The sequence below is a fragment of the Gavia stellata genome, chromosome 15 (genome assembly GCF_030936135.1).
Source record: "Gavia stellata isolate bGavSte3 chromosome 15, bGavSte3.hap2, whole genome shotgun sequence".
Lineage (NCBI taxonomy): Eukaryota > Metazoa > Chordata > Aves > Gaviiformes > Gaviidae > Gavia > Gavia stellata.
In genome coordinates, this window is record NC_082608.1 from 22,231,693 (window position 1) to 22,258,539 (window position 26,847).

The 26,847-nt window shown below is 49.7% G+C and overlaps 1 protein-coding gene across 3 annotated transcripts in view; it reads left to right on the forward strand.

Moving 5' to 3' along the window:
- Positions 1-5,732: 5,732 nt before the first annotated feature.
- SPG7 (SPG7 matrix AAA peptidase subunit, paraplegin) overlaps positions 5,733-26,847 on the forward strand; it is a 41,396-nt gene continuing 20,281 nt past the window's right edge. The window contains exons 1-6 of one of the 3 annotated variants that reach the window (XM_059824866.1): positions 5,733-5,756; positions 15,573-15,675; positions 16,980-17,069; positions 21,867-22,117; positions 23,124-23,263; positions 25,949-26,051. In XM_059824866.1, coding sequence (XP_059680849.1) covers positions 21,899-22,117; positions 23,124-23,263; positions 25,949-26,051 — 462 coding nt within the window. In that variant the 5' untranslated portion in view covers positions 5,733-5,756; positions 15,573-15,675; positions 16,980-17,069; positions 21,867-21,898. The other 2 variants (XM_059824865.1, XM_059824867.1) reach the window with 2 other exon arrangements.

Below are 26,847 nucleotides of genomic sequence, written 5' to 3' on the forward strand. Positions count from 1 at the left end.
TGGAGGTAGCAGACAAACCACCTTTCCTAGAGCCTCGTCAAGGAAATATGATTAGAATAACAACCAGCATGTAAATATTTCCAAGTATTATTTGCTTTGCTGTACTGAAAAGCAGTAGTACCTGTCACTACTTGCTACCACCATTAAATCTTAATACCGAGGAGGAATTTCAATCCATAAGGCAGACTGTCAAGCCTGAAATTCAGGTGCTCCGCACGGAAGGAGGAAGAGGGGCCGACCTCATAAGAAAGCCGTCACTGGGTAATTTGACAAAATGTAATTAACCAGCTCTGGTCCTGCACGTTTCCTTCCCTCGGAGAAGGATTTCTTCACCGAGTAATTAGACCGTCCCAGTTCAGACTCAAGTCGCCACAGAACATATTTTCCCCAAAACAAAGCCACACACATGCTTATAGAAGACTCAAGCACTATTTCAAAAAAATACTGCCATTTCCTCACGGTCACTTAAAGCTTTTCCTAGTTTTTGCCTTAGTCACTGCGTGGATCTAAAACTAACTGAAACCAATATCCCACCGTGGGAGCCCTCAAAATCCTGGCTTTATTCCCGTACTTGAGACACTTCATTATTATAGAGTATCGCCCTCTTTTAATGTGTAGAAAAGCAGGAGGTAAAAAAAAAAAAATCTTAGTACTTCAAACATACGTCCAAAAGCCATGACATAAAGACAAAGAGCGCAGATTAAACGCTGTAAAGATATACTTGTCAGGAACCTTCCTTTGAAGTGTCTGCAGGAAACACTGTCATCGTGCAGCCATGTTACAATTACACAGTTAAAACAATCCCCACCAGTTGTAAGTAGCCCATCTGGTTTACTGAAAGGGGAACGCTGCTGGTACAGTATTGATTAACACGACTAGTCTTCACTGACCCTAGAGAAATACATTTGTCTGCTCTACTGAACAGCGGAAGAACGCTGCACGACACTGCGACACGCTTCGTTTTGTTTAGAAGCATTTTTGGGGACTTAGTCAATTAAAATGTAAGTAGAAAATAAAATAATCTTAACAGGTTGTCTACCACACACGAAGGAAGAAATGAAGCCCAGCGCTTTGCTGGAGGGTTTTTTGTTTGGGGTTTTTTTTTTTGTTTGGTTGGGGGGTTTTTTTTGAGTTTTCCTCCCCCATCCAAAACAAACATTCATATTGGACAATCTGTATGTTTAAGTCTGAGAAAATGCTATTACAACATCACAAAAACAAGAAGCAGCACATTAAAAAAGTCAATTCACCCTGAGCCACGTTTTTTATGAAATGGAGATATGGACAAGAGTTCATTTTTAAAAGCAGAAGCAGAACTGAACAGTAAAACCAATTGTGAAACACTAAACGTAACACCTCCAGTTTCCAGCCTGTCAAAGCAGCTAACGCTTACATGACCAGGGCTCCTATAATCACTATTTGGAACAGAAACAAGCAAAAAAATAGTTGGGAACTGATCAAGTTGGAGGGCAGAAGCTGAAGGGCTCGTACGCGCTCCGAATTCCAGTGTGTTGTTCGCTCTATGGGCAACTCAGCCTGCTGTGCGTTTCGCAAACCAAACCCTCACCACTTACTCAGACAAGTCTGGAGGTGATGCAAGTCCCGGCTAGCCCAATAATACAGGTTCGCAGCAAACTCCACCGGGGCCCAGACCGCCCTTTTCCAGGGAGGACACAGACAAGATGTGCCCTGGCAAGTTTTATACCTTCCTGCGCTACCTCCTTTAGGACTGACAAGTTCTCCTAGAACCAAAGAGACCTGGAGCATCTCTACATTAAAAAAAAAAAGCTGAGCTCCACAAACCCCAGACACGCCTAAGCAAGAGCAGACGCCGGGACGGACGCGGTAGCACAGACAAGGCTCTGCTTTAGGGACAGACGCACAAAGGCCGTGAGGGTAACCGTGCTGCGGGAGCAGCTCGAGCAGAGCCCTGAGCACGCACCCACGGCCCACCCCTCAGAGCGAATCTTCCACTGACGGAGCGCTTCCCACGGAAAGAGAACGGGTCACGCGGCTTCAGCAGCGACATTTCACAGCCATAACGAAACGAGGTGCCTAAGAGTTTCCCCGCCGAGACAGAGAAGTCACTGTAGGTCTCGCTCCATGGCGCATTTTAAACCCTTCTACCGCACACCACCACAATCGTTTAGAAGTGCTCCAATACGCACCTTTAATCTGCCAGTAAATCCATTTTGTAAAAATGCCAACTTCTTCTGTTTAAGTTAATCAAGTCAAATATTTAGTTCCTGGTAGAGCGCACACAAAAGAACGTATCGATGCCATTTGAAAACATGTGACAGTTAATCTCCTTTTCCCTCTCCATGACTCCATGGAGTGTTCTTTCCCCCCCAGAAAAAGGAAATAATTGGAGTGATTATATAAAAACGTTCCATTTTATGAACAAACCAGAAAAAAGGAAAAATACATTTAACTCCAAGTTCCTTACATTTATACAAATTTCAGCGTCTCAAGAACGCACACAGCCACTACAAAGCATTACATTGGCAAAATGTTTTCGGCTAAATATCTTTGCCTACACGGGGAAAAATAAAAATGTCTATACCCAATTTCAGAAGCCATCTCAGGAGGGAATTTTGCTTCAAGAGCTGCCTGGAATTTGTTCTCTGCCTATAGGGCCATGTCCCCAGTGGTAAGAGAGTACTCTGTGTACAAAACCGGGAGGGGGGAGGAACCCTTTCCTGCAACTGGATATCAAAACAGATCTCCCAGCTTAGAGTAGAAGCCAATCCGTAAACACACCGACTCTTGTGCCTCAATGAACAGGCCGATTTTCAATCCGCACGCACACCCCCTCGCAGGACAGCTGCTCTCGCTGGGAAAGGGCAGAGGGCACCAAGGGCTCAGCTCATCCCGGCTCCTCGCGAGGCGAGGGCTGGGGGAGAGCGGCGATTTGCCTTTCTAAACATGCAATCAATCTACCGGACTGGGGGAGGTTAATTCTGGACTGCAGAAGTGCAGCTGTTTTGGGTTGGGATTCTTTTTTTTTTTTTTTTAAATTCTCTTTGCTAAGGGGCAAAGGTGTCGAGCGGCCCCTCCCCAGCACACAAAGGCTTCTCCAAGGAGAAAAATACCAAGCAATTTAAAGATTAAACTGGAAAATAAATAAATAAGCGCGGATCAGCCAGGCTGGCTGGCGGCAGCTCGGTTCAGCTCCATCCTCTGCGCACACACAAGCAGGGCTAACGCCTACCCGGGGATGATGAAATGGGAAACGGAAATTACCATTTCAGACAACTTTTGGTATTGTTCCTCCCAGCACAGCGCTCACCCCAAAATGCGCTCTCCCCTCCCGCCTGCCCCACTGCACCTCTGCACCCTGTCGTGTCCCCCCCAAAAAACCAGGGCGGACAGAGGACGGGGCGGGGGGGGGGACACCCACACTGCGGCCTCGACCCAGAGCCCCGCGTTCCTCCCACCCCGCAACGCGCCCCACAAGTCTCCGCACCCCTAAATACCGACCAGCCCCCGAGCTCCCTCTGCAGCCCCCCCCACACACCAGCCCCCCCAAACCCTCCTCACCCCAGCCAGCCCCCTCCCTCCCTGCACCCCCTGCCCCCCCCAGGCCCCCTCCCCTTCTCCCCTCTCCCCCCGCAGCCCCCCAACAGCCCTTCCTCGCTCCAGACAGCCCCTAATCTCCTTCGCCACCCGCCCAAAACCGCACATCCTCTTCTCACCCTCAGTACGTCGCTTTCGCCCCTCGACCCGACCCCGTACTGCCCTCTCCCCGCTCCGCGCCCCGTCCCGCCCCCCCCGCGCCGTTCCCGGTGCCCCTTCTCTCGACCCCTCCGCCCTCTCCACCCCCCGGTGCCCCCCCCAGCCTCTCTTCTCCCACCAGGCCGCGGCAGCCCCCTCCCCCGCCCGGGCCTCACTCCCCGGACACGGCCCGCCCCCCCCCGCCGCCCCTTACCGGCGCTCCGGGCTCAGCGGGCCGAGGGCAGCCTCGCGGGGGAGCGAGGCCTGCGGCTCCGCCGGCCCCGCCGCATAGAGGAGGCGGCGGCGGGGGGGGAAAGGGGTGGCTGCTGCTGCGGCGGCGGCGCTGGAGGGGCGGCGGCGGCGGCGCGGGACTAGCGGAGGGGGCGCGGGCAGTGGCGGCGGCGCCTCCCGGCCGCGCGCTCCATGGCCCCGCCGCGCTCGGCCTCGGCCTCGGCTCGCAGCGCTGCCGCCCGCCCGCCCGATCGGCCACCGCTGAGACGCTGCCGCTCATTGGCCCGCCGCGTCGGCGCGCCCCATTGGCGGAACGCGCCAGCGCCGCCGCTACGTCAGCACATGGCCGCGGACACAGAGGGGGGGGGGGGGGACACGAAACGCGGCGCCGCAGCGCCCTCCCCACCTCCCCGCCGCGCGCGAGGGCCGACGGGAGCGGGGAGGAGGGGTCGAGGGGGGGGGCGGCCGCCATTGGCCGACGTGTCCCGGCGACGCGGCGGCCCATTGGCGGGTTCTCCCGAGGTCACGAGGGCGGTGGCGTTTCCGGGGCGGGGCCCGCGCGTGCAGCGCCGAGCACCGGGGCGGGCCCTGCCGGGGGGCGGGTTGATCCCGGCGCTCCCCCGGCCCCGCTCCCCTCGGCCCCCGGAGGTACGTGCGGGGTGTGCCGAGGTGCCGCTCCGCCGCCGGGAGCGGGACCGAGTTGCCCGCGGTCGTGCCACCCGCCGCGGCGCCCCGGGCCTGTGCCCGCCCCGGGCCTGTGCCCGCCCCGGCCTGCCCGGCGGCCGCGGGGTCGGGCTGAGGCTCCTCACAGGACGGCGGCGGCGGCGGGTGGTGGCGGGGGTCAGTCCCGTGTGGCCGTCCCCACCCCGGGAGGACCCGTGGAAGGGCGCCTCGCCGGCACCGCCCTCCCCGGAGCTCCCGGCCGCCCCCCCGTGCGTCTCAGACCCCTCTCGGGGCGCTGCCTTTGTGCGAGACGCCGCCAACGGGGCCTCTCCGGTTTTACGGGAGTGGGGTGGGGGGAGGCCGGTGCCCTGGCTGGTGGCTTTGCGCACCCACACGCTCGAAAGTCAGCGGCGCGCTCCAGCTCCTGAGCCGGTGGCTCTAAGGGTCGGGGTGGGCCCGGGGAGTTACACGTTACCGTGCGGCTCATCAGGAGCCGCCGGCGTTAACTCGGTGTTTTGATCCCACCTGCATCTGCGTTGCGCGGCCGCAGCGTTTGAACAGACGCTGTGCCTGGCTTCGTGCTTTGGGGCTGAATTCCTTAGTGACGTTCCCGTTAAAAGTTCTTGATGGCAAATGTTTGCTTTCGCTTTCAGAAGAGGCTGTGGCGAGGAGAAACTCCTCCTGGAAGTTATTCACACAAACCGTTGTTTCCGTGTCTCTGCCACAGTAGGGCAGAGAAGGGATCGCGCAGGTTAAGTTCTAGACGGGCCCACGAGTGCCCTGCTTGGGGCTGCGGGTGCCAAGGGTCCGCGGCACGCAGGGGGTAGCGCGGCGCTCGCGCCGTCCCCAGGGGAAGGCTGCCGAGTGTGGCTTCTCCGCTGCACAGCGAGGGCGCGTCCAGACAGGCCGTGCTCCCTCTCGGCCCTGGGACGGGTCGCTTGCTCCTGACCAGGCCGCGTTGGTTGTGCCTGGTGTTTTTCTCTGACCCTTTCAAGTGCTGATTGCATAATACCAAGAGGCTTTTGTGCTGTTTTTATTTACAGCGTCTCTTCTGACCAACCAAACCCTCAGCTCTCCAGACGAGGACGGTCGCTCTTGCTGGATAAGCCTCCTGCCTTTGTCCCACTGGGCTTGTGGAAGCGGCAGAAGTAAGTGCGGGTGTGCTCGACTGCGCCACGCAGACAAGCAGCCACGTGAGGTGAGGTTCCTGTACTTGAGGCAGCACTGCTGGTGCCTGTCCTCCTGCCCGGCTGCGGCGGTGCCTTGAGCCCCGGCGAGGCTGCGCGATATCCTTCTGACAGTCGCTGTGTTCCCCTTGTGCTCTCCAGCACTAAGGTAACTCCAAAAGTACTGGTAGGTCCTGTTACCCAAACACAGCTGCCTCTGCCTGAGCTCAGCACGACCTTCCGCAGGGCGGGAGTGCTTGTGGAATGTCTGTATTTCGTACCGCACATCTAGTGCCAGAGCTCCTCCATGTCATCAAGGTAAACCAAATGCTGCGGTATCCCCCCAGGGAGGAATCCTGTTTACAGAGCAGATCTTCACAGCGAGTCCAAAATGGGGACACATGCACGGCTTCCCGCCCAGACCGGGTGGCCAAGGTGCCCTGGTGTGGGTGGCAGCCGCCTGCACAGCTGCGTCACTGTATTTTGTTTTGGTTGCTGAGGATGGGGAACTCTTGAGGCAGCAGCTCTCAAACAATTTCTACCAGTGACCTCATCAGTAATTGCTCTGGTTTTTATAACCCCCTTCTTCCAGGAGTATGGCCCATAACTGCGATTGCTTTTTTGGCATTTGCAATTCCACTTCAAGTCACACATTTGGCAGCCTTAAGGATTGTTCTTGTGTGCTGAGGATGCCAGGAGTCCCCCAGGAAGAAAAATCTCTTTGCTGGGTGCAGCCGTGATGAAGGGGTGGCTCAGGAGCACATGTCCGACTTCACTGTTAAATAACAGCATGAGAGAGATTTATTCTGAGCCTGTTAAGCTGGTCCTGTGTTCTGCTTAGGCTTAGTCTTTTTATATCTACCCGTCTTCCTCCTCCATGAGACCTACTAAACCAGTCAAAAGAAAAGTTGTTGGGTTTTTTTTGTCCACCCTTCCATTAAGCTTCTTGTCATACTTCACTGAAAACACTGCAAATAAGTGTTTGCCTCTCTGGTGCCTCTGAGTTAGTAGATGAGAGGGGAAATATGTTTTTTCATTTCCTGAATATAGTGGGCTGTAACTGCTTCCTTGACAGCCTTGAATGTCGTCCAGGTCAAAGATCCGGTGCTGGGGAGGAAGTTAAAGCCCTTCTGTGTCATCCTGACCTTTTTCTATTTGAACACAACAGCGTGGACTGTCAGCCTATTTCAGGGAGGGACATTAAAAGTACTTGGTGAAAGAAAGTTAACAGCGGGAGTCGGGGGGGGGGGGGGAACAATTTCAGCTGGGGGGTTGTTCTGCTCTTTTTCTAGGTGAGACTTCCTTGTGACGAGGATGTTTAACCTGCTTGGTTTTGTTACCCTGGGATGGGTTTTGCTCCTTGCAACTTAATTGTAATACTTCTGAGGGGAAAAAAAAACCAACTGTGGTTAACTGTTGAGCACCTTTATCCTTCACTAAAGGTTGCGAGCTCTCAAATCCTAAAATAAAACAAATATTCTGGTGCTGAGGAGGAAAGAGAACATTGCATGAGGGCAGGGAAATTAGGCCGCTTGGGGAATGGGCTTTCAAGCCTATTTCTGTCTGTCACAGCAATCTAAAAGGACACTAACTTCGGGGAAAGAGCGCTGTGACCCTTTGGTCCTTGCTGTTACTCTTTCCTTCTCTAACTCTGGAGATGGCATCTGCGTCAGCCTCTCACCTGCTTTTGCAACCTCTGGGTAACCGTATTCCTCTCGCTACTTCAGCTGAGCTCCCTTGACGCTCTATAGCAGCTGTCTCGTGATAGACGGAACCATTATGTCAACCATAAGGGCAAAAATACCTGGTCTGTGTTAATGTGGATGCAGCTCTCTGCTGATTCAGCTCCCATCAGGATGTAGAGATGGGAATCTATTTTTAATAGATTAGGCAATGTGTGATTTATGACTACTACGGTCACGTATCAGGGTAAATCCTGTGTGACGAGTCAAGTGCCAACGTCAAAAAGGCCAAGAAAATAAAACTTTAGAAGAACTTTGATTAGAAGAACCTTTACTTTAAGTTTGGCTCATGTTTTAATTAATGTCATCTATTAACATTTTGAAGAGAAATAGTTTTGGCAAACAAAGCAGCCATTTAGAAAGGCAGCCACTTGGAAAGCTGGCAAGGAGTACAGCTAATGCTTTTGGTACTGCAGCAGAAACCTCCCTAACTCTGCACACAATCTCATTTTTCTTAAATAAAACTACTTTCAAGCCATCCTTTTTTTGTTAAAGGACAACTCCAACTTCAAACAAGTCCTTCTGCCTGTGATGCCATTAAGAAATAAAAGACTAGGCTCTCACCTGAGGGGGTTGCTCACAGCTCTATGAGATTTGATTAAATAATAAGGCTAAACTAATGCAACAGCTCACTCGTACCAAAATCAGCATTCTTCTGAAGGTGTAACTCCTCGATGCAGCCCACTGTGTAATCAGCTGAGTCCCAGCATCAGCCCAGCGAAGCAGCAGGACCACACAGTGGGGCCAGGACAGGCAGAGCCAGCGAACCAGGAGCTGGTTTAGCTCCCGTGCCACACCATGCCCTTGGCCTGCACTGGCAGCGGTATTTTTGGACCCCTCAAAGCTTTGAGCTGCTCTTGTGGATAGTAAGACTATTTACATGGTTTCCTGCAGGACCTTATGCATATGCGAATAGTAAGTCCGTGGAGCTTTAGGCCTCCTGCATCCCTAGAGCAGGATGCTTTCCGAGGGTAGTGGTGCCCTGCTGCTGGGTAAATGCCTCATATTGATGTTCTAGGCATGAACTCATGACAGTCCTGTTCTAATTACTGTTTTTATGATTCCTAATGACAGGCTTTAGGTTTCTAGCCTGCTTATGGATTTCAGGGGTGTGGAGTGACAGTTGCTCGCTCAAAGCTTACTGACCTCCTCCAGTCTGCGAGGTTTGGAGATGACTTCAGCCACCTCCTGCACACAGATGGATTCCTGGGCTTCTCCTGAGCTCTGCACGCTTCAGCAGCTCCAGGGAGTGCATTCCCGTGGAGCAATCTGCTCATTCGTGGCCTTTGAGTCACAAACAAGCTATTTCCCTCCTCCCGCTCTACCCCTGCAAGCTAAGCTGAGAGGTACCCATGTCAGTCTGTCAGAGCGTTGCTCCTTCTTGCCTGCGTTTACTTTCCTTTTCTAGCGATTCGTAAACCGTGACTGGCAGACGGTTCAGTCGCTGCTGCTGTACGGCTGATTCCCTGTGATCCCCTGCCTATAGCCATCTGTCACCTACCTGTCTTAAAGTTAAACTCTCCGGTCTTTAGAGGTGACTCAAAGATAAAAGTTTGTACCCCAACACCGTGTCCCAGGTATGCCTTAAGCCCGTCAGCCGCCTCGCCGTGGGGCTGGGGTGCCCCCCTTGTCCCCAGGGAGGAGCAGTTTAAGTGCCACGCTCTCCTGTGTGCACCGAGGGAAGCAGGTAGGGAAGTGGGTCTGGCAAGGGCAGCAGGAAGCGCTGGAACTTGCAGTGATCCCAAGCTGTTCCTGGAGGAATAGGTGTGATGGTTTTGGACTGGCTCATACCAAAAGGCTATCTGCTGAACAGATCTTTCCCTGGTGCGGAGTTTCACTGTGCTGGAGGGGCAGATGTGTGGTCTTTTAAGCACGTCCTTTGTTCCTGAGCCTAGGGCTTTCTGGGATACTTGGCCTTGCTATGCTGAAGGGGAGCATCTATCCCTTGACCTTGACTTGTCCGCAAAGAAGTCATCTAAAAAAAACCAGCTGGTACGTGACAGAGATGCACACTGCTGAAGGGTGCTGGAACGCTCTGCGGCCTCCTTGCTAACGCGGAGCCGTGCAGTTTTGTCCTGCCACAGAAGAGTCCTGGCTTACACCGCCGGGTGGGTAACAGAGCAATTTATCATCTTTTAAAAAGTCTGAGTTTACCTTCTAGCAGCTTCAGCTCTACATTTAATCCTTTGATTCATTATGGATGTGAAGTCTGTGGATGGTGCGGTGGCGACCTGGTTCCAGGTATCCATTCGCTCGGTTTGCAAAGTGCTGTGTTGAGATGAGTCTGAGCTAAGCTGGGGGGGCTGATGGCATCCTGCAAGGAGCTTCCTGAGTCTGGGGGGGCGAGAGCAAGGCTGGCAAGACTGTCTTACAGGGAGCATGAAAATAGGAGATGTGAGTTCACAGACGTAGCGGGGCTGAGGGCTGTGTTGGCTGTGGAAACTGATTTCTCTTAGCCTGAAAAATACAGGGATGGGGCTGCTAATGCTGCTTCCTGTTCCTAACCTGCTCAGGAGATAAACCAGGGATTTCAGACTCCAATCCAGCACCTTTCCCCAGTAGTAAATACACGTGGCATTACTGAGTGATGTCATGGCTGGAGCACATCCCAGCGAGGCCAAGCCTGGATCAGGTTATATCTGTCTTCTCAGAATATTGGCTTACTCCCAAAGGAGCATATTGCCAGTCCAAGGGCAGCGACTGAAGCCACCTTTCCCAAGGTCATCTCTCGCACACGCAGAGAGGACAGCACTCGCTTCCGCGTACGCAGCGCAGCCTGAGCCGCCCACGCGAAAGGCGCAGTGCAGCCATGGCGGTTGCTGGCTGCACGTAGGGCAAAGCCTCTTGACTCTCCCTCCTGGCGTCACTTTGTGTTGGCACCAGCGAGGACCCCCAGCCCTCCTTCCTGGTGCTTCATCATCTGGTTGCCTTTGAGGCACAGTGGGAAAGGAGGAATAGGAATCACGTCAACTCCAGCTACGTGGTCCTTCTGTAAATAATCAGTCCTCGTAGTTCAGTACGGTTTTGTCACATTGAGGCTTGCATCTTCTGGCTGGGAGCATCGCAGCCAGAGCCCAGCTGCCCTGCAGACCTGAAACGCTGCTTGTTGCAGCCAGTGAGCCCACCCAGACTCAACCGGGTGGTCGCCTGTGCTGGAGTTTGGGCCCGTTCAGCTTTCATTGCCCTCCATTGGTAAATGGGTGCAAGTTTGTCTTCACTGAAGCTGGAGCAAAGCTGTAAGGCAGGCATCACGAAACCCATTTGGCTGTCTGTCAGGTCGGCCTGGCGGAAGTCAGTAAAGTCCTGTCTAAGCAAAGCGCACTGCTTCGCTTCTAATCAGGCTGTAATTCTATTTAAATGATGCAACTCTTTAAAAATAGATCAGGCCTACTTAGCAACAGGTCTAATCAGAAAATGGATGGAAGTGAGGTGTGACATGCTTTGGGTGGAGGTAGGGATGTGCACGGCGCTGGTACCCTGAAGTGATGGGGGGCTCTGGGGGGCCCCACAGCCCCTTGGTTCCTGACACGCTTTGCCATGGTTGCTGGATCTCGTGTTTCCCCACTGGAAACTCTGTGCCTATGCTGGAGGCAGCCTTCCCCTCCAGTCAGCATTTCCAAACGAGCCGTTTCATCCTCCAAACGCAGCTGGAGTGTAAATAACCCCCCGCCATGGACCCCTGTGTAGGGTGGGTGAAGACATGACACTCTTCTCGGTGGCAGCCACCCAGCCAAGCAGGGTGTCGTGCACGGGCTGGCATGGGACAGGGGGCTTGCGCTCTGCCCATGTTTGTGCTGAGCCGGAGCTTTTTCTGCTGTCGCTCACCACCGCAGCTCTGCAGCACCCATCTCACCTCTAGCTTTGTGTGTGCCTGTGTCAGACCTGGGCTTCTTGCAGTCTGGAAGGAGCCAGCCTTGAGTTTCGGAGCCTCCAGTCTTGGCCAGGACAAGGGACAGAGATTCCTCCCCGGGCAGAACGGGTTCAGATGACCCTCTCTTTACAGACAGCGAGCGTGCCAGGAGAAGAGCCCACGTGGCCAGCATGGAGCAGAGGTGGGCAGCAATGTGGGCCGGGCAGCATCTCCCTGGGCAGCTGGGCCTCTCCGGCCATGCCGGGTGGGATCTGTGGGGTGGAGGAGCTGCTGGTGCCTCCGCAGCCGGCTGTCACATCCCCGCTGCGACACTGCAAGCTATGACCAGCCAATATGGATTAATTGCAACCAGTTTAATTTTGCGTCTGTAAATTAAGCTGTTTGACGATTAAGCCAGTGATACAAAGAGACTTCCAGGAGTGAGGAGGACATTAACATGCTAATAGACCTTGCTGGTAGAAGGTTTACTTAGACACGTCCCAGGGGGCAGATGACAATTAACATCCTAAGAGACTCTTCTAGAAAGAGGATGCTAATTCAGACCTGCTGGGAAGGGAGATAATTATTTATTATTATTTTATGTAGCCCTGCAACCTCCCACTCAAGAATGCCTGAGATACTTTAGGACAGGTAAGTTGGGAGAACTAACAGCGATGATACCTCAAAGTTGTCCTGCAGCCTCCCAAGGGGAGAAACATGGACAGGAGGGAGGGAGAAAAAGCTGCAGAAGCCATCCTGGCTGGCAAGACAGGAGAGGAGAAAGAAAACATGACTTTGTGAAGGCCCATCAAAGGAAGCGGGCAGGAGAGGTCAGACCTGCAGGCCTGGCGAACAGAATATTCATTTCAGTAGAGCAAGAAGGGTGTAACTGTGGCAGGGGGGAGGTGATGTTTGCTCTGAAATGCCTTCCTGCCCCAAAGAAATACTCGGCAGAGGACATCGAGCCCACCCACTCTGCTGTGCACAACTAGTGCAAAATAGGAAGAGATTACACAAGATTTAGGATCAGGGACTTAAAATACAATGACCTTTGTGATATCTGTACGTAGGGAACTTAACACTACTCATAACCTTGACACGCTCTGGTGTAATGCTTGAGGGGGAGGTTCCACCACTGTTAGAACTGCGCACGTGCACCCACAGAACAATTTAAATGCAGACTATTGGTCGCGTTGTAGCTTGGCTACTGTGAGCTGTCAAACACATTGTAATGGCTTTTCCACAGAAGGCGGATCACAGGAGCCAGCTAACCTGCCTGACAAAGAGCAAACATATAAATGTATATATATTTGTTCACTCATTTTACTTCTGAGCGTACTTGTTAATCCATCATGCTTGGCTGCAGATACTAAACGCTGTTTTCCATCGGAGCTAATTCGTACCTTAAGCTATCCTAAGGGGAGTCTTCCTCAGCAACAGCTGCAAGGGGAGGGAGCTGGTCTCTTTCCTCCCTGTTGAATCTAAGATTGCAGAGGTTGTTTCTCTCTTCTTTTCCCAGCCATTATGATGATGTGGGACATGACATTAAGAGTGATAAAAATCCCAGAGTGGGGCTAATTTTGTGCTCTCACCACCAGGCTCTGCACCGCTTTCTTCCCTAGTGCCGGTTCTCCCTGCCAGCCATGCCTCCACAGCGATGGCGGGTGGCCGCAGCCTCTCTCCTGTGTCTGCAGGAACCTGCTTGCTCCTCCCAGGTGTTTGTTCTCCTCCTGCCTAAATCTCTTGGGGGGCCCTGGCCAAGGCTGGGCTGGGGGATCTGCCTGCGCTGCAGGGCCTGGACAAGGCCTGGTTGGGGGGGCCTGACTGGGTTGTGGGAGCCGCCTGTTCCAGGGGGCTTGGCCAGGCAGGCCTTGGCCTGGGGCTCGTCGGCAGAAGGCAGCCCGCCTTGCGGGGCTGGCCGGGCAAGCTGTGGGGGGCCTGGCCGAGGCCAGGCCGCAGGATCCTGGCTGGGCTGGGCCCCAGCCAAGGCAGAGCCGTGGGACGCGCCTGGCCGAAGCCGGGCTGCGGGGATCTTGGCTGGGCGGGCCCTGGGCCAGGCCGAGGCCGGGCTGCGGGGCCCCCGGCTGCGCCGGGGCTTGGCCGAGGCTCGGGCCGGGCCTCAGGAGAGGGGCCGGCGGCCGCCGAGCGCCGGGATTCCCCGTTGCCGCGGTAACCGCGCGGGCCGGCCCGGCAGCCCCCGCGCGGCTGCAGCCGGGGGCGGGGCTAACGGGCGCCCTCGGCTCCGCCCTGCTGCCGACGGTTGCGCCCGCCATCTTGAGGCATGGCACTCTCGCCGCTGCCGGCCCCTTTCCAAGATGGCCGCCCGCTCTTCACCGGGCACTTCCGTCCCCGCTGAGGCCTCCGACTCCCGGAGCAGCGGCGAGCGCAGCGGCCCGCTGGCGCGGCCCTCCCTTCAGCGGCCCCTCGGCGGTCGCTAGCTGCCGCCGCCCCTCGGAGGCCTCCGGGCGGTGCGGGACGGCCGGCGGGTCATGGCGCTGCTCCGGCTGCCTCTGCTCCGGGGGCGCTGCTGGCTGCGGCCTGCCCCGCCGCCCGCCCTGGCCTGGGCCCGGGCTCGCCCGCGGCCCGGCGGCGGTCCCCTCGGCGCGGGACGCGGCCTGCAGGTAACGGGGTGGCGGCGGTGGGGCCCGCGGAGCGGGGTGGGCCGGCCGCGGGGCGGGGCCTCGCCTCCCCCGTGCGCGGCGGGGAGCGCAGCGCCGAGCACCCCCGAGGGGGGGGGCACCGGTCCCACCGGGCGGGGAGGCCCCGCCGGTTTGTGGGCCTCGCCCTGCCCTGCTGGGGCACGCCGGTGCCGCCGCCTCACGGAGCCCCTCGCCTCCTCAGCGGCGCTCCCGAGCCGCCCCGGGCGCTGACCGGCGCCGCTGCTTCCCGGCGGAGGCAGCGTCCCCCCGGGGGGGGGCCCGGCCCGGCGCGGTGCGCTGCCTGCGGGGCCGGGAGCACCAGAGGAGAAGGCGAACGGGGCGGGGGGGAGCTGGGTCAGCCCTTACTGTGTTGAAATGGGCTCTTGCTTCCAGGCAGGCCTTTCCTTGGCAGGCTTCTCAGGTTAGACCAGCCCCAAGGTCCGTCATTTCGGTGCTGTATAGCAGTAACCTGGGGGAAATACCTCGTGAAGAGAACAGCTAGGCTGTCACAAGCAAGAAAACGTTAATTAAAGGGATTTTCTTAAAATTTTATCCGTTCTGGCTTTTTGCATCTCTCGTGATAAAAGCACCCACCGCATCAGTGTGCGCCGCAGCTGTGTTTTCCCCATCTCGCTGTGCTGCTGGTATTGCAGGGCTCTCCAACACAGCCCTCAAAGCAGAAGGCAAGGTTCGTGTTTAAACTAGGCCTCCGACACGATTTAAGACTGTTTTTTGTCTTTTTCTTCAGTGCAGTGAAAAAACACTGGCAGTCCAAGTAGGTGATGGAGGAGGAACTGTGGGACTGCTTTGTGAATCATGCCAGGTTTTTCTGTGATCAATTTAAACTAGTCTAAGCTGTTCTGTTCTAGAAAGTATCGATCCCAAGAGGTTACCCTTGGGCCAGCACAAGCTGTTGTGTTGCTGCCCGGCAAACCAGGAGAAAAAGGGTGAAGGATTTCAGCCTGGCCAATGTCTCTGTCTGGTTTGCTGCACCGAAATTTGTGCCTGTGCAGTAGAGGGGTGGTGAGACAGGGATCACGCGTCGGAGAAGGGGCAAGGCTTGCGTTCAGTGAGAACGTTAGTTCCAACATTGTGAAGTTGCCTTTAAATGTGAACGTCAAGTGCAGGATTTCTGCTGAATTACCACAGGGAAATATCTGCGTTGTCCTTACATCCAGGCAGCAGGGTTGCAAAGTAGTAGTCCTTAAGGTTTCCTGTTGTGGGAGCGTATCTTTACGTTTTAAGAACTGACTTGCAACATGCCTTTAGAGTGAAGAACAAAGATGCACAGAGGAAAAAGATAAAATTGTCAAGTGTTTTGATCATATGTTTCTATTTAGACATGTGCTTTCTTTAAACTGGGTAATAAACAGCATCTTCAAAGTCATGTGGCAAGTTCACAGCACAACCAGGAGTAATATTCAGGTCTCCCAGCTGCTGGTCCTGCAACTTACCCACAGCATTTTCATGTTTAGAAATCTTAGTCTCATGGCGTACAGAAAGGTTAAGCAGCCAGAGTACTTTTCCAATAGTTGTCTCTTTTTTTTTTCTTTATCTTCCTCCTCAGAGCCTTCTGTCACAACCACTTTCCCCCACACATCAAGGTCTCAGCGGAGTCCTGGCGAAAGAACACATAATTCGAGATCCAGTCAAGCTTTGGAATCTCTTAGGTGAGTCCCAAAGAGCAACTGTACAGGTGGAGGAGGGGAAAAGGTCTTACATAGTAAGAGTATTGACTTCTCCTTCCCTTCACTGCCTGCATTCCTGAAACTGAAATAAACCTGTTCTATTCTTGGCTTTGGGAGCTGTGTGCTGTTTGTAGGGGTTCTAGGTTTTTATTTGGTGACAGGGATGAACAATGGCACCTTTCCACAAGGAGCTCAGCATGATTAAGCAAGCACTTGAGTCATTAGACCTCAAAGCTAATTTGAAAACTGCAGACTGTAAAGTAGAGAATCTTTCTCTGCCTCATTAGCAAAGCCTAAGACAAAAATATTGTTCCCCTTTGTCAGAAATCACATCACATTGCTGAAAGCCTTGCATTGGAACAAGTTAAAAGTGTATGTTAGAAAATGTTATGTGAATTCTTAGAGCAAAAGCACAGAAAGATAAAGGCAGTTATTCTTCTTGCTACCCTCTTCAAATTGGAAAGGGGAGTTTGCTGATGCCTTTGAGATTTGAACAAAACTGGTCACAGCTATCCTGGCCGGTGTGGGCTGGTGAGCTTGGGCTGCTTTGCCTTTAAGACGGTTTCTTTTAAGTTAAAATATTTGCATGATCTTTCAAGTTGCAGTGCATCCTCTAGTAAAACTAGCTGGGGACAAGCAGTCCAGTTTCTGGGCTTAGTCCTCTTTCCGGAGCCTTCACGGGAAATGGAAGCTGCTGTCCTCAAGTCAGTTTTCCTTCTGAACTTTTTGCCTTTTCCTGGCGAAAAAGCCTTTGCATATTGTTTTGTCGCAGCAACTATGAGTCTCACTGTTTGTAGCCTGACTTTCTTGGCTTTTATTAGAGTATCCTAACAGCATTTACTGAGAAGCCTGCGTTTAACTCCAGCACATGTATTTCCTTTCATAAGCATTTACAGTTCTAGTGTGAGGCTGTTCTTAACTGACCATACCAGTGTTAACTATGGTTTTATGCCTTGGGAAATGTGTACATGTTTCAGCACTGAAGAAATTTCTCCAAATTATTTTCTTCGCTCCTTTAAAATAATACCTGAACAAAGCCATATTTTGATTGGATTGTCAAAAAATATATATTACATAAGGCAACTGAAGGAGCCTGTCCCTCCCATTACTCCCTCTGGCAAGGCTGTCCCATTTCTTTGGCACACGAACGAAGCTGTGCGCTTGGGCGGGTGTGGAGCTTAGCTTTCTGTGTGTTTGGAGCTCACGTGTATTTCTGCCATCCTCGGTCCCCCTCTCTCACTGTCTCCTGAGGTCTTCTGGTAGTAACTACTTAATTCTGCTTGCAGGTAGCACTTACTATTTTACTACTTCAAGCTCTCAAGGGAGTAACCAGAAGAATGGAGGATTCAAAAAGAAATCTCCAGAGGAGGATGACGGTATGTATGTGCCAAAAAGATAATGAAACAAACCTTTTGTGTGTGTCTGTGAGGGGTAAGGGTGGACAGCATGGAGGATCCACCTTAACGCTTCTGTCTCTGGGTACTGTAAACCTCTGCCTGTAACTTACCACCTCTACAAGCCTGTAGCTAAGAACAAGTCTGAAGGGGTATTTTGGCTAAGATGATGGAATACTAAGGCTTAAGACAGACCATGAAACTGATTCTCTTTGTGCCGCTTTGCATCCTATGCAAATAACTTCATCGATGTTTGTCTTAGTTTTGCCGCTTTACAAAGGGGAACAGTAGTATTTACTGAGTTTTGGTTTGGAGGTTTTGTCACAGAGTATTTTGACTTAATAAAGAACTGAATTTAGTTAATGCAAGTTTAAGCTGAATTCTGGGGTTTTTTTCTTGTATTTTGTTTACCTTCATCATGGATGTGTCTCTACTTCTAGTGATTTACGGAGCTCAAAGTTAAAAATAGATTCCTTAAAGAGTTCTTAGCTGTGTTACTAATGACACTTACTCAGAATTTTTCTTTTTTTTTTTAATCAGTCTTCCTAGATACTGGTTTTTGTATGTCTTATACTACTTAAGCCCCAGGCATCCTGCAGTACAGGACTTTTTGAAAATGAGTTTTATCTCACTAAATGTGTTCTGGAACCAAGGGATCTACGTGGTGTGCCAGACTATGTTGAGAAGTCGAGGAGTGCCCTCTCTGTAGCTTAAGGGAGTGAGGAATTTAATGACAGTAATGGGGGCTGAGGGTGCAGGGGAATAACTTTTGCGCACTAGACAAAAACCTTGCATAACTTCTGACAGGCAGTGTTCTGATCCTTGTAGGAGGCACTGTTATCTTCTACCAGTAGGTTTTCACCAAACATTTTTCAAATACAAGTGGATTTGTGGGTGTCCCTTCAGGTCTTGGTATTGTTGTCAACTTTCTGCTATTTGTAGACTGACAACAGCTGCATTCCGTTTAAAAAGTGTAATTTGACTCTTCCACTTCTGTAAAGAAAATTCTTTGCTTGTTTGTGAGTACATCCCTCCCGAGAACTGAAGTGCATGCAAAGATTTTTCTGGGATCTGGGTAAGGCATGTTTTCAGACTCTGTGGTGTCAATTTTTAGCTGTGAAGCCCCACAGCTGGTGGCATGTCCTGTATCTACAGGACAGTTTAAGAAAGATGTCAGAAGTGGCCCAGGTGAAGGTCTCATTCCTCTGTCGTGTCAGTAATGCTTGCAGAGGCATAACAAAGACCCAATCATTTTCTTCATTTTACGACGTTAGGTGATGCTTGCAGAGGCTGGTGACGTCTTAAGAGAGTTTATGTGGCTATCTGTTGTGTGCTGCTTGTTTTCTGGACCATTGAGTGAGGGATAAACCTTCTGTAGACGGTGAGCGCCAGACCTTTGTACTGTGAGTTGGAAGGCACTTAGCATCATGTTTAAGTCGTACAGATTGTAACAGAATTCTATAAATTATATGATAAACTTCCACCTAGGTGTCATCAGATAATGTAATAGCTTGGCTTTTCCTTTGTTGTGCTTAAACACAGTGGTCGAATCCTCTTGGACTAACTTTTGAAGTAAAAGCAGTCAGCTGCTGCTGACTTTTAGCCTGGCTCGTGTCATTGCGTGCAACCTCTTTAAGGCAAAAGCGGTGGTTTTGCCTGTTTGATCCATTTAACTGGGGTGAAGTCTTCAATGGGATGCGAGTACAGGTATCACAGAGTCCTTGTTAAGGAAGTGAGAGCTTAGAGGTTGGGGCCCTTAGTGTTTGCGAGACCACACAGGGTGACTGTGAGCACAGCGCCTTGAAGAAGTGTTGTAGCTGTTAAAATGAGTAAACAGTAACATGCCGTGTTCGGTGGCCTCTTTTCTCCTCTGATTAATGGACAGCTTGACTTTGGGAGGTGGAATGCTACCCCATGTCTCCAGGGGAATACTCATCTCTGCAGTAATTATTAAAAAGAACTCTTCAAACTGTCACTGCAGCCCTTGCAAGATTTTAATCAAGAGAGTTCAGATTTGGGGTTAATGGCAAATCATTGCTTCATGGAGGCTTTTTGCGACTAAAAAGCTGGAAGTATTCCCACAGCTGTTGCTTGCAAGTGTCACATCCAGTTACTGGTTTTCATTTACTGAATATTGTGCGGTAGCTTATGGTGTGGTATGAATGCTATACTGTAAAGACAGTCATACTTTACATAAGCTTAGAAATAGATTGATTTTTGTCCTTAATTAAATGAGGAGTGGAGGAAAGCTTTGTGTTGTCTTCTAGCTTTCTAGAAACGGTGTTTTTTCCTGAAATTACTCAGCTGTAGGTTAAAGGTCCTAGACAAGCCTAATTCCTAGAAACTGGAGAAGTTCTTTGTGTCGAGGTATCTAATCGCCAGCTTTTACCCTGTGGTGATCTTTTCATGATTGTATCCTCAATCATGTGTGCTTTAGAACACATTATATGCCTCCTCACTTCGTCTGAAATTTAATACAGAAACGTGCTTTAGCAATAGCCGACTCTGACATCTCCAAGGAACTTGCACAGCGTTAGATGGACTTTGTTTCTGTCGGTACTCACTTTCCTAGAGTCATCTCTTTTCTCTGTAGAAATTTTTTTGTTTAGAACTTGCTCAGCTGTTCAGGATATTGCCCAGACTAAGGCCACTATCGTACTATATTGTAATTTTCTTTAATAAGACTATAGTGGATGTCATCCTGCAGCTTTGATGAATGGCTTTGTTCTAATAAAGCTGGATCTAGCAGATAACAGAGAAGTGAGGAGATGGCATTGAAGAGCAAAGTGGATGGGCTGGACGCAGTGTCTGAGCTTGTCACTGTCTTCTGAAATTATGACCTTATCTGAAAAGCTGCATTGTTTCTATTTAGGAACAAGCCTTTCCTGTTAAATGTGGAGCAGAGCTAGGAAACGAGTGAAAAATGATGCTGCGTATCTGAAGGACAGAGTACTTTCTTTAGCATCTGACTGGGTCATATGTTTGTCTCTTGGTTTTGTTGCAGTGTGTGTAAGGTCTAATTGGTGGCTAGTGATAAATGCTAGTGTCAGAGCATTTGTTATGAATTTGCAAATAAATCTAATCTGGGCTGCAGCAGGCAGATGCACTAGCAGTCCAGTGGCGCAGAATTAATTTATTTCTGGGTGCAGAGTAATATTTATATATGTCATGTTGCTGTTGATGTTAAATTGTATATCAAGAACAAGTGCTAAATTATATAACAAGAACATCCATGTATGACTGGAAAGAGGAGGAGATATTTGTTGTCATCTTAACAGCTCAAACACTAGCTAGCAGTTGACATTGAACTGTGCTGTCGCAGTCCTTTGCAGACCACAGAATTTTAAATTTGCCTACGCAGTGCAAAAAATGTTGGGAGTCTGAAAGGAAGATTTGGTGGCAAATGCTTGAAGTAAACCATCCCTTTTTCTCATGTCATTGCTTCAGTATGTCACTAGTACAGTAAAGGTGGGGGAAGGCACGTCTAGCGTGGGAATCCCTCTTTGATACAGATCCTTAATGTGGACGAGTTGTCAAACCTTTGTAAACAGGAGGTTAGTTTTGTAGCATGGGAGAAAATCTGTGCAATTTCGTTAAGAGAGTGAGATTGATTTGCAGTGTATTTATACACATAGGTAAGCTGCATATCATGTCTCCTGTGCTATTTCAGATTTACTGCAAATGCAGATATTTTCTTAGGTAGTACAAATGTTGGTCTCGTGATACAGGATGCCGGCAGATCAGGAGCTCACCAGGAAGCAATTATCTCTTCTAATACTGTGCTATTTGATTTACCAGTGACACTATGACTGGGTTTACTCCTAATATTTTCCAGTGGATATGTTAGCACCAGCCAGAGGACTAGGCAGTGTAGAAGCATGTTATATAGAAGCAGGCTATAGTCATTCTTGAGTTTGATTTTTAGCAACAAGGGTCCGACGGCTTTATTTGGCCTATATCCACATTAGGCCAGGCAAGTGAGATAGTCTCTCGTTTTCGAATAGAATGACATTTGGTGGGATTGTAGCAGGTCTAGTGGACTATGATAATCTGAAATCTCCTGGACCAGGATTAGACTGCCTTAAAACAGGAAATGCTGATCAGAGCTTTTCAAAATAGGTCTGAGGTTGCTGTCTGCCGTTGTACACGATCAATAACTTCTGGAAGTGGGGGGCTTTCTTTGGTTCGCTGATGCTTCAATTCCTCCTCTTACTGAAGCAACAATTAAAGCGAAAGAGGTGATCCTCTCTCATCTTCTCTGTGTGCACAGTGCCTCACTGCGTGGCTTTGGGGGTGTTGGGGAACAGCTGAATATAGCCGCAGTGATGTGATGCAAGCCGATTTTTTGCTGGCTAGCAGGATGCAAAATTTGCCTCCTTCCAGGCGACTGTTAAGTTTGCATTGGAGTGCTTGCGCTTTCATAACCAGGCTTTTGACCTGGTGCTGTTCCATGTGTACAGCTGAGGCCCTGTGGTCTGACAGTCTGGAAGCCAGAAAGGTCTGGGAATGTCATGCAGTCCAAAAACACTGGCTCACTTGCGTAACCTTGGGCAAGTCACACAACCTCCTTTGTGAGCCAAGCCAGAAAATTGCCTGTGCAGTGGCAGTTAGGTACTGCTTCTTAGTCTAGACCTTCAGGAGAAACCAAACATGCAACAAAAAACCCCCCGAAAGGTACTGTTATGTTAATCTTTGTCATTTAATTGTCCCTTCTTCGGGTCAGAAAGCTCCGCAATTACATGTTCATATCTCTCTTCTCCAATATCTTTTTTCCTAAAGAGGAGGAGAAACGCAGGAAAAGGGAAAATCAGATGCACCTTGAACGCTTACGGGCACTCCTCATCATAACTTTCATAGTGCTGATGTTTCGATTCACGGTCAGTGAGAACAGAGAAGGGACCAACATTTCCTGGAACTACTTTGTGAATGAGATGCTGTCAAAGGGGGAGGTCCAGAGAATCGAAGTGGTGCCGGAGAGCGATATTGTGGAAGTTTATCTGCACCCAGGAGGAACTCCGCATGGACAAGTTGTGAGTGACTTTCTACAATTGGAATGAATGATCTTAGATTATACTGTTGAAAAAGAATTGAGTTAATGAATACATGTTTGGTAAAACTCTAGCTGGTAAATTTTCTCTTTGTTAATTTTTCTCTTTCTTGTATTTTAAGTTCAGGGGACTTCTGTTACTCATATCAACCTGGAAACTAAGACTTCTATTTTAAATTGTAAAAATAATTAATAATGGCCTGTAAGAAAATCTTATGTATGTCTAAAAAGCTGGAAAAATTCAATAGTTTTGCTTACCGGCTCAATGTGATATGCGAGAAGGTGTCTAGAAGATTGTAAACTCTTATTATTAGATCCTGTTTCAAAAATTTTCTCCTATTTGGGTTTTAGTTTCAGGTGTTCTGTCAAACTCCATCAGACTTCCTTCCTAAATCTTCCAAAATGGAAACAAAGCAAAGTTTGATCACATGCTTACTTCCAGGAGTTGCTGCTAAGAATCATTACAAACTGGCTTGAGAGATTAAAATACTGTTCTTGGATACTTCCCATTTTGTTCCATGACTTATAACCCATTTGCAAACTGCTGGGTGAAATTCATTTCTGACAAAGATAGAGGAACAAGATCCAAGAAGTCTGAGTGGAGCACAAGACACCTCCTTCTCAAGGATGTAGTTTTCCATATATAGTACAAAATTTTGGCTGAGCCCAAGGTATCAGTATAACTGGGTTTATAATACTAACTCTGTCCTTCAGCTTGCCTACAAAGCTGTTGCATCTCCTTGTTTGCAGAGAGCTGAGGCTTAGTTCTTGACTTTCAAGCTTTCATAAGGTGCTGAAAAGACTAGAGGTGTTCCTAAGTTCATTTGGAGCCCTAGTGTCAGTTATCTGCTCACGAGTTCATTGATGCGGCATCAAAGGGTGTAACATAAGGCTTTTATCTGACTTGTCCGCGTTGCGCACTCCTCCTGCACATTGCTGTATCCTTATCCTACAATACTTATGTGCTGCTTTTGATTGCATGTCCCCAGAACGTTACCCTGTTGTACACAATGCGGGTGGCAAACATTGACAAATTTGAAGAGAAGCTGAGAGCTGCGGAGGATGAGCTGAATATTGATGAGAGAGAGAGAATCCCTGTTTCCTACAAACATCCTGGCTTTTATGGAAAGTATGATACAAATTTGTGCTTACTGTTGATCTTGCATATTGGTGGCAACATCCCTCACTTAGAGGGGAAAGTCCTTTTCAACTAAATGTTGTTATTATAAATAGAGAACAAAAATGTGGTCTCAGTTTTGGAGCATTTAACCCATCTTTTGGAAATAGGAATGCTCTAGATGTACCTTAATGTTTCAAAAGTGAGGGTCCCAAGGAGGTGTCTGGAACTGCGGCATGCAGCAAAACAAAACGTTTCAGGTCAGTGTCAGCAAGTCTGAGGAAAGTCTGTGTCAGTTGCTGCGCGTTCTTGCACAGCTGAGCGTTTTTTGTCCTTACAACCAATTCAAGTGCAGAGTGTGATAGAAATCCTGACCCAACAAGTGATGTTACACCCTGGGCTGTGGAGAATGCTGGGGGGTGCAGTAAGCCTTCCCCTGTTAAAACGCTTCAAGGAAGGCCTGTGGTGGTTGTTCAGTCTGTAAAAATAAACGCCTAGTTTTGGCCTGCTTCTCCAACAGCTGTAGATCAGAGGACAGCCTGCGCTGGTGCTCGCTCCAGCTGCGAGCTGCATACTGAGCAGAGCAGCTTTGATGCTAGCATACAAAATTTCAGGAGAGGAGTACTTCTAGTAAACTTACAGCCCTTTTCTGTTACCTGAAACCAAGATCCTTTGCTTAAAAAAAAAAAAATATGCTCAAAGCTTTTAATTCTGAAATAAGCTATAATGAGCAAAAGAGGGAAGAGCTGTCTGTAGAGCACTGACTAGGCTTTATTCTGTGCTTTCATACAATGTATTCATGTGTTGTGGTCATTTACTGCTGAGGTGGTTCATTTGCCCTTCTGTTAAGACCGGCAGCTTGTTTTTGTAAAACAGGATTTATGGGGTCCAGAGTACAAAACAGACCTGTGAAGCTCACTCACTGGGCTTCAATGAGTCCACCTCCATCACTGATGGCCGTTACACTGGTGTAGAAAGATGCTTTCCATATGCACGGGGAAAGACTCCAGAATTTGAAGAGCTCTCAACTAATTGCATCTTCTGAAGTACTAACAGAGAGATGTAGTGCAGAAGTCCTGTCTGCTAAGTAAAGAAATCCCAATCCCTGACAACCAGAAAAGATAGCATCGTGCCGCTACAGTTATCTGCCAAGATGGCCTGGTCACCTCCCTGTGTACCATGCAGAGCGCGTCATCTGCTTTTAGTAGCTCACAGGGTTTGGAGCACAGTGGCTTTCCCACTGGAGGTGAGGATGGCCGGTGCGTGTAATTCTTCCTCCCCGACACCTTACCAAGATGTGAAACAGATGTCATGTTCGTATATGAATGGATACCTGGACTGGATTTTGTCTAGTTACTTGTCCTCTGAACAACATTTGCATGTTTTTAATACATGGTTTACATGAAAATAAACTTTTTTAATTGATCATGCAGTATGAGACCTTTAGTTGAAATTCAGAACCTGGCAATTTTTTCAGTTTCGGTATAACAGGAGGAGTAGACTGGACAGTTAATCGGTCACCAACACAAGCTGCTTCCCCTGCCCCTGAAAAGAGATTTTTTTTTTTTTTATTTTTAAGAGATATTATAGGGTGTGAAGTCTCTCAGGAGACTTGATGAATGCCTGGAGAATTCAGAGTCTCAGTCTGAAGTTTGAACCTGTGAGGTGCAGAGCACTTGCAGCTTGGATTCTGTCTACTCTGAGATGTGGGCACTTGATGTGTTTCAGAATGAATCCTGTTTGCATAGTTGACAAATTGAAGTTGACTTTCAGTTTCCATTGTTGCCCAGGATCTCTCACCGAGAAGAAACAAGTGCAGCTGGGTATACAGCACGTGCTGGTCCCCTTGCTTCTCCCTCTGTGAGAGATGGAACACACGTTCCGAGTTTAAAGATAAGACACAGAAATGTGGCAAGACCAGATGATTTCACAGGCATGTGAAGCAGAACAGGGTCCCACAAATCCCAACCTGTCATCTGACATGTTGATCGGTTTTCCTCCTATTGAAATCATCTTTGGTTTAGAGCTCACAGGATATTTGTCCTCAGCGTGTTTGTCTTGTAACTGTATTAGACCTGCGGTGTCATCTCTGCTTCACATCCCCCTCCTAATGCAATTTGTGTTGCAAAGGATCCAGAAAATCGATGATGTTGGTTGCTGTGGCACTTCCTTCTGACATAAAGGACTTGACCAGGGAGGGCCAACCACGCTAGGTAGAGCAGCCTCTTAATGGGAGACCCGCACTGGGATTTCTGCCAGGATTAGGCGAGTTGGAATCTCCCTAGCGTTGCCAGATGCAGGTCTTCTGCAGCGAGCATCCTTTGGACGGACTGCCAGGCCCACTGGATTCTGCTCTGGGTGTGATTTGACTGCCTGAAGGTCCTATTTGTTTTATAAGTAGGAATGCCTCTGAAGGGGATGATGAGGTCAAATTTCTTCACAGCTGTAAGCAGCATTTGCCAGTGTTCTCTGTTTAACTTTTTAGGTTATGTAATTGTTGGTGTTTTTTTAGTATATATAGATACACACACATAAAAACCTGTAAAGGTTCCATTTTCTTAGTCATGTCTGCTCATTGCTGCACTTGTAGCCTAAATGTCAGGACCTTTAAAATACTGAAAATAGCTATGTTGAGTAATATTTACCAAGTTGTGACCAAACACTTCAATTGTACCTGTCTTGCTTTTGTCCTTTTAGTGATATCATTTCCCTGATAGTGACACTTGTGGCTGTGTCCATGTTGTGGAGCATCTTCCGCCTTATTAGGGTTGCAAGCCGGGTAGGAGGATTCAACGCCTTTGTGAGTATCCTGGAGCTTGATGTTGTTTTGCAGCCTGTGGGTAGTCTTGTCTTCTGCTGGCCTGATCTTCTCCCCTTTCCCCAGCAAAGTCAATGCAGAATGAGAATTAACTGGTGCCAAGGACTCTACCGTCTTGACACATCTTGCATCTTTTCCTGTCCTGATCATCTGACTAGACTGTACAGTAACTGGCCTTAGCTGAGGCCCTTTCTTTCCCCAGTGGCAGGAAGGGCTGAGCTCAGTGAATTTGCAGTCCAGTTTGTTCTGCTATTTTCAAAGCTTGTTAATGAGTTGCAGCTGCAGATGGTGTTTTTCACTGGGTCCTGCCAATATGCCTCCCATACAGCCAGAAGCAGGAATTGCTGCTTTCTGCAAAATGAGTTCTCAATTTATAAAATATGTTCAGATTCTGGATTTCATTACGTGTTGGCCTGTTCCGCTCATGCCACATGCCTCACTTGCAACATCAGTCAGATCTCTTCTCCTCTTCCACCCTTGCCTGGATCAGCTGATGAAACTCTGTAGAAATCAGCCCGGGGTGCAGTGCCATTGCCCGCAGGGATTTGGGGATGAAAACATGGTGAATTCAGTCCCTTGTTAGATTTCTCACTCAATCTCCTCTGCAGTTCTCTTCTGGCTTTCGTATTATCTTCACACAAAGAGATGGGGCTGCTCAGAGGAGAAGAATATTTTAAAGAAGTGTTGAGTAATGAGGGCCTTGAGGACTAGATTCTGTCCTTGCGTAAGTGGGGACAGCTAGGCCCTACATGTTTAACTCTTCATTTGGATAAGCTCA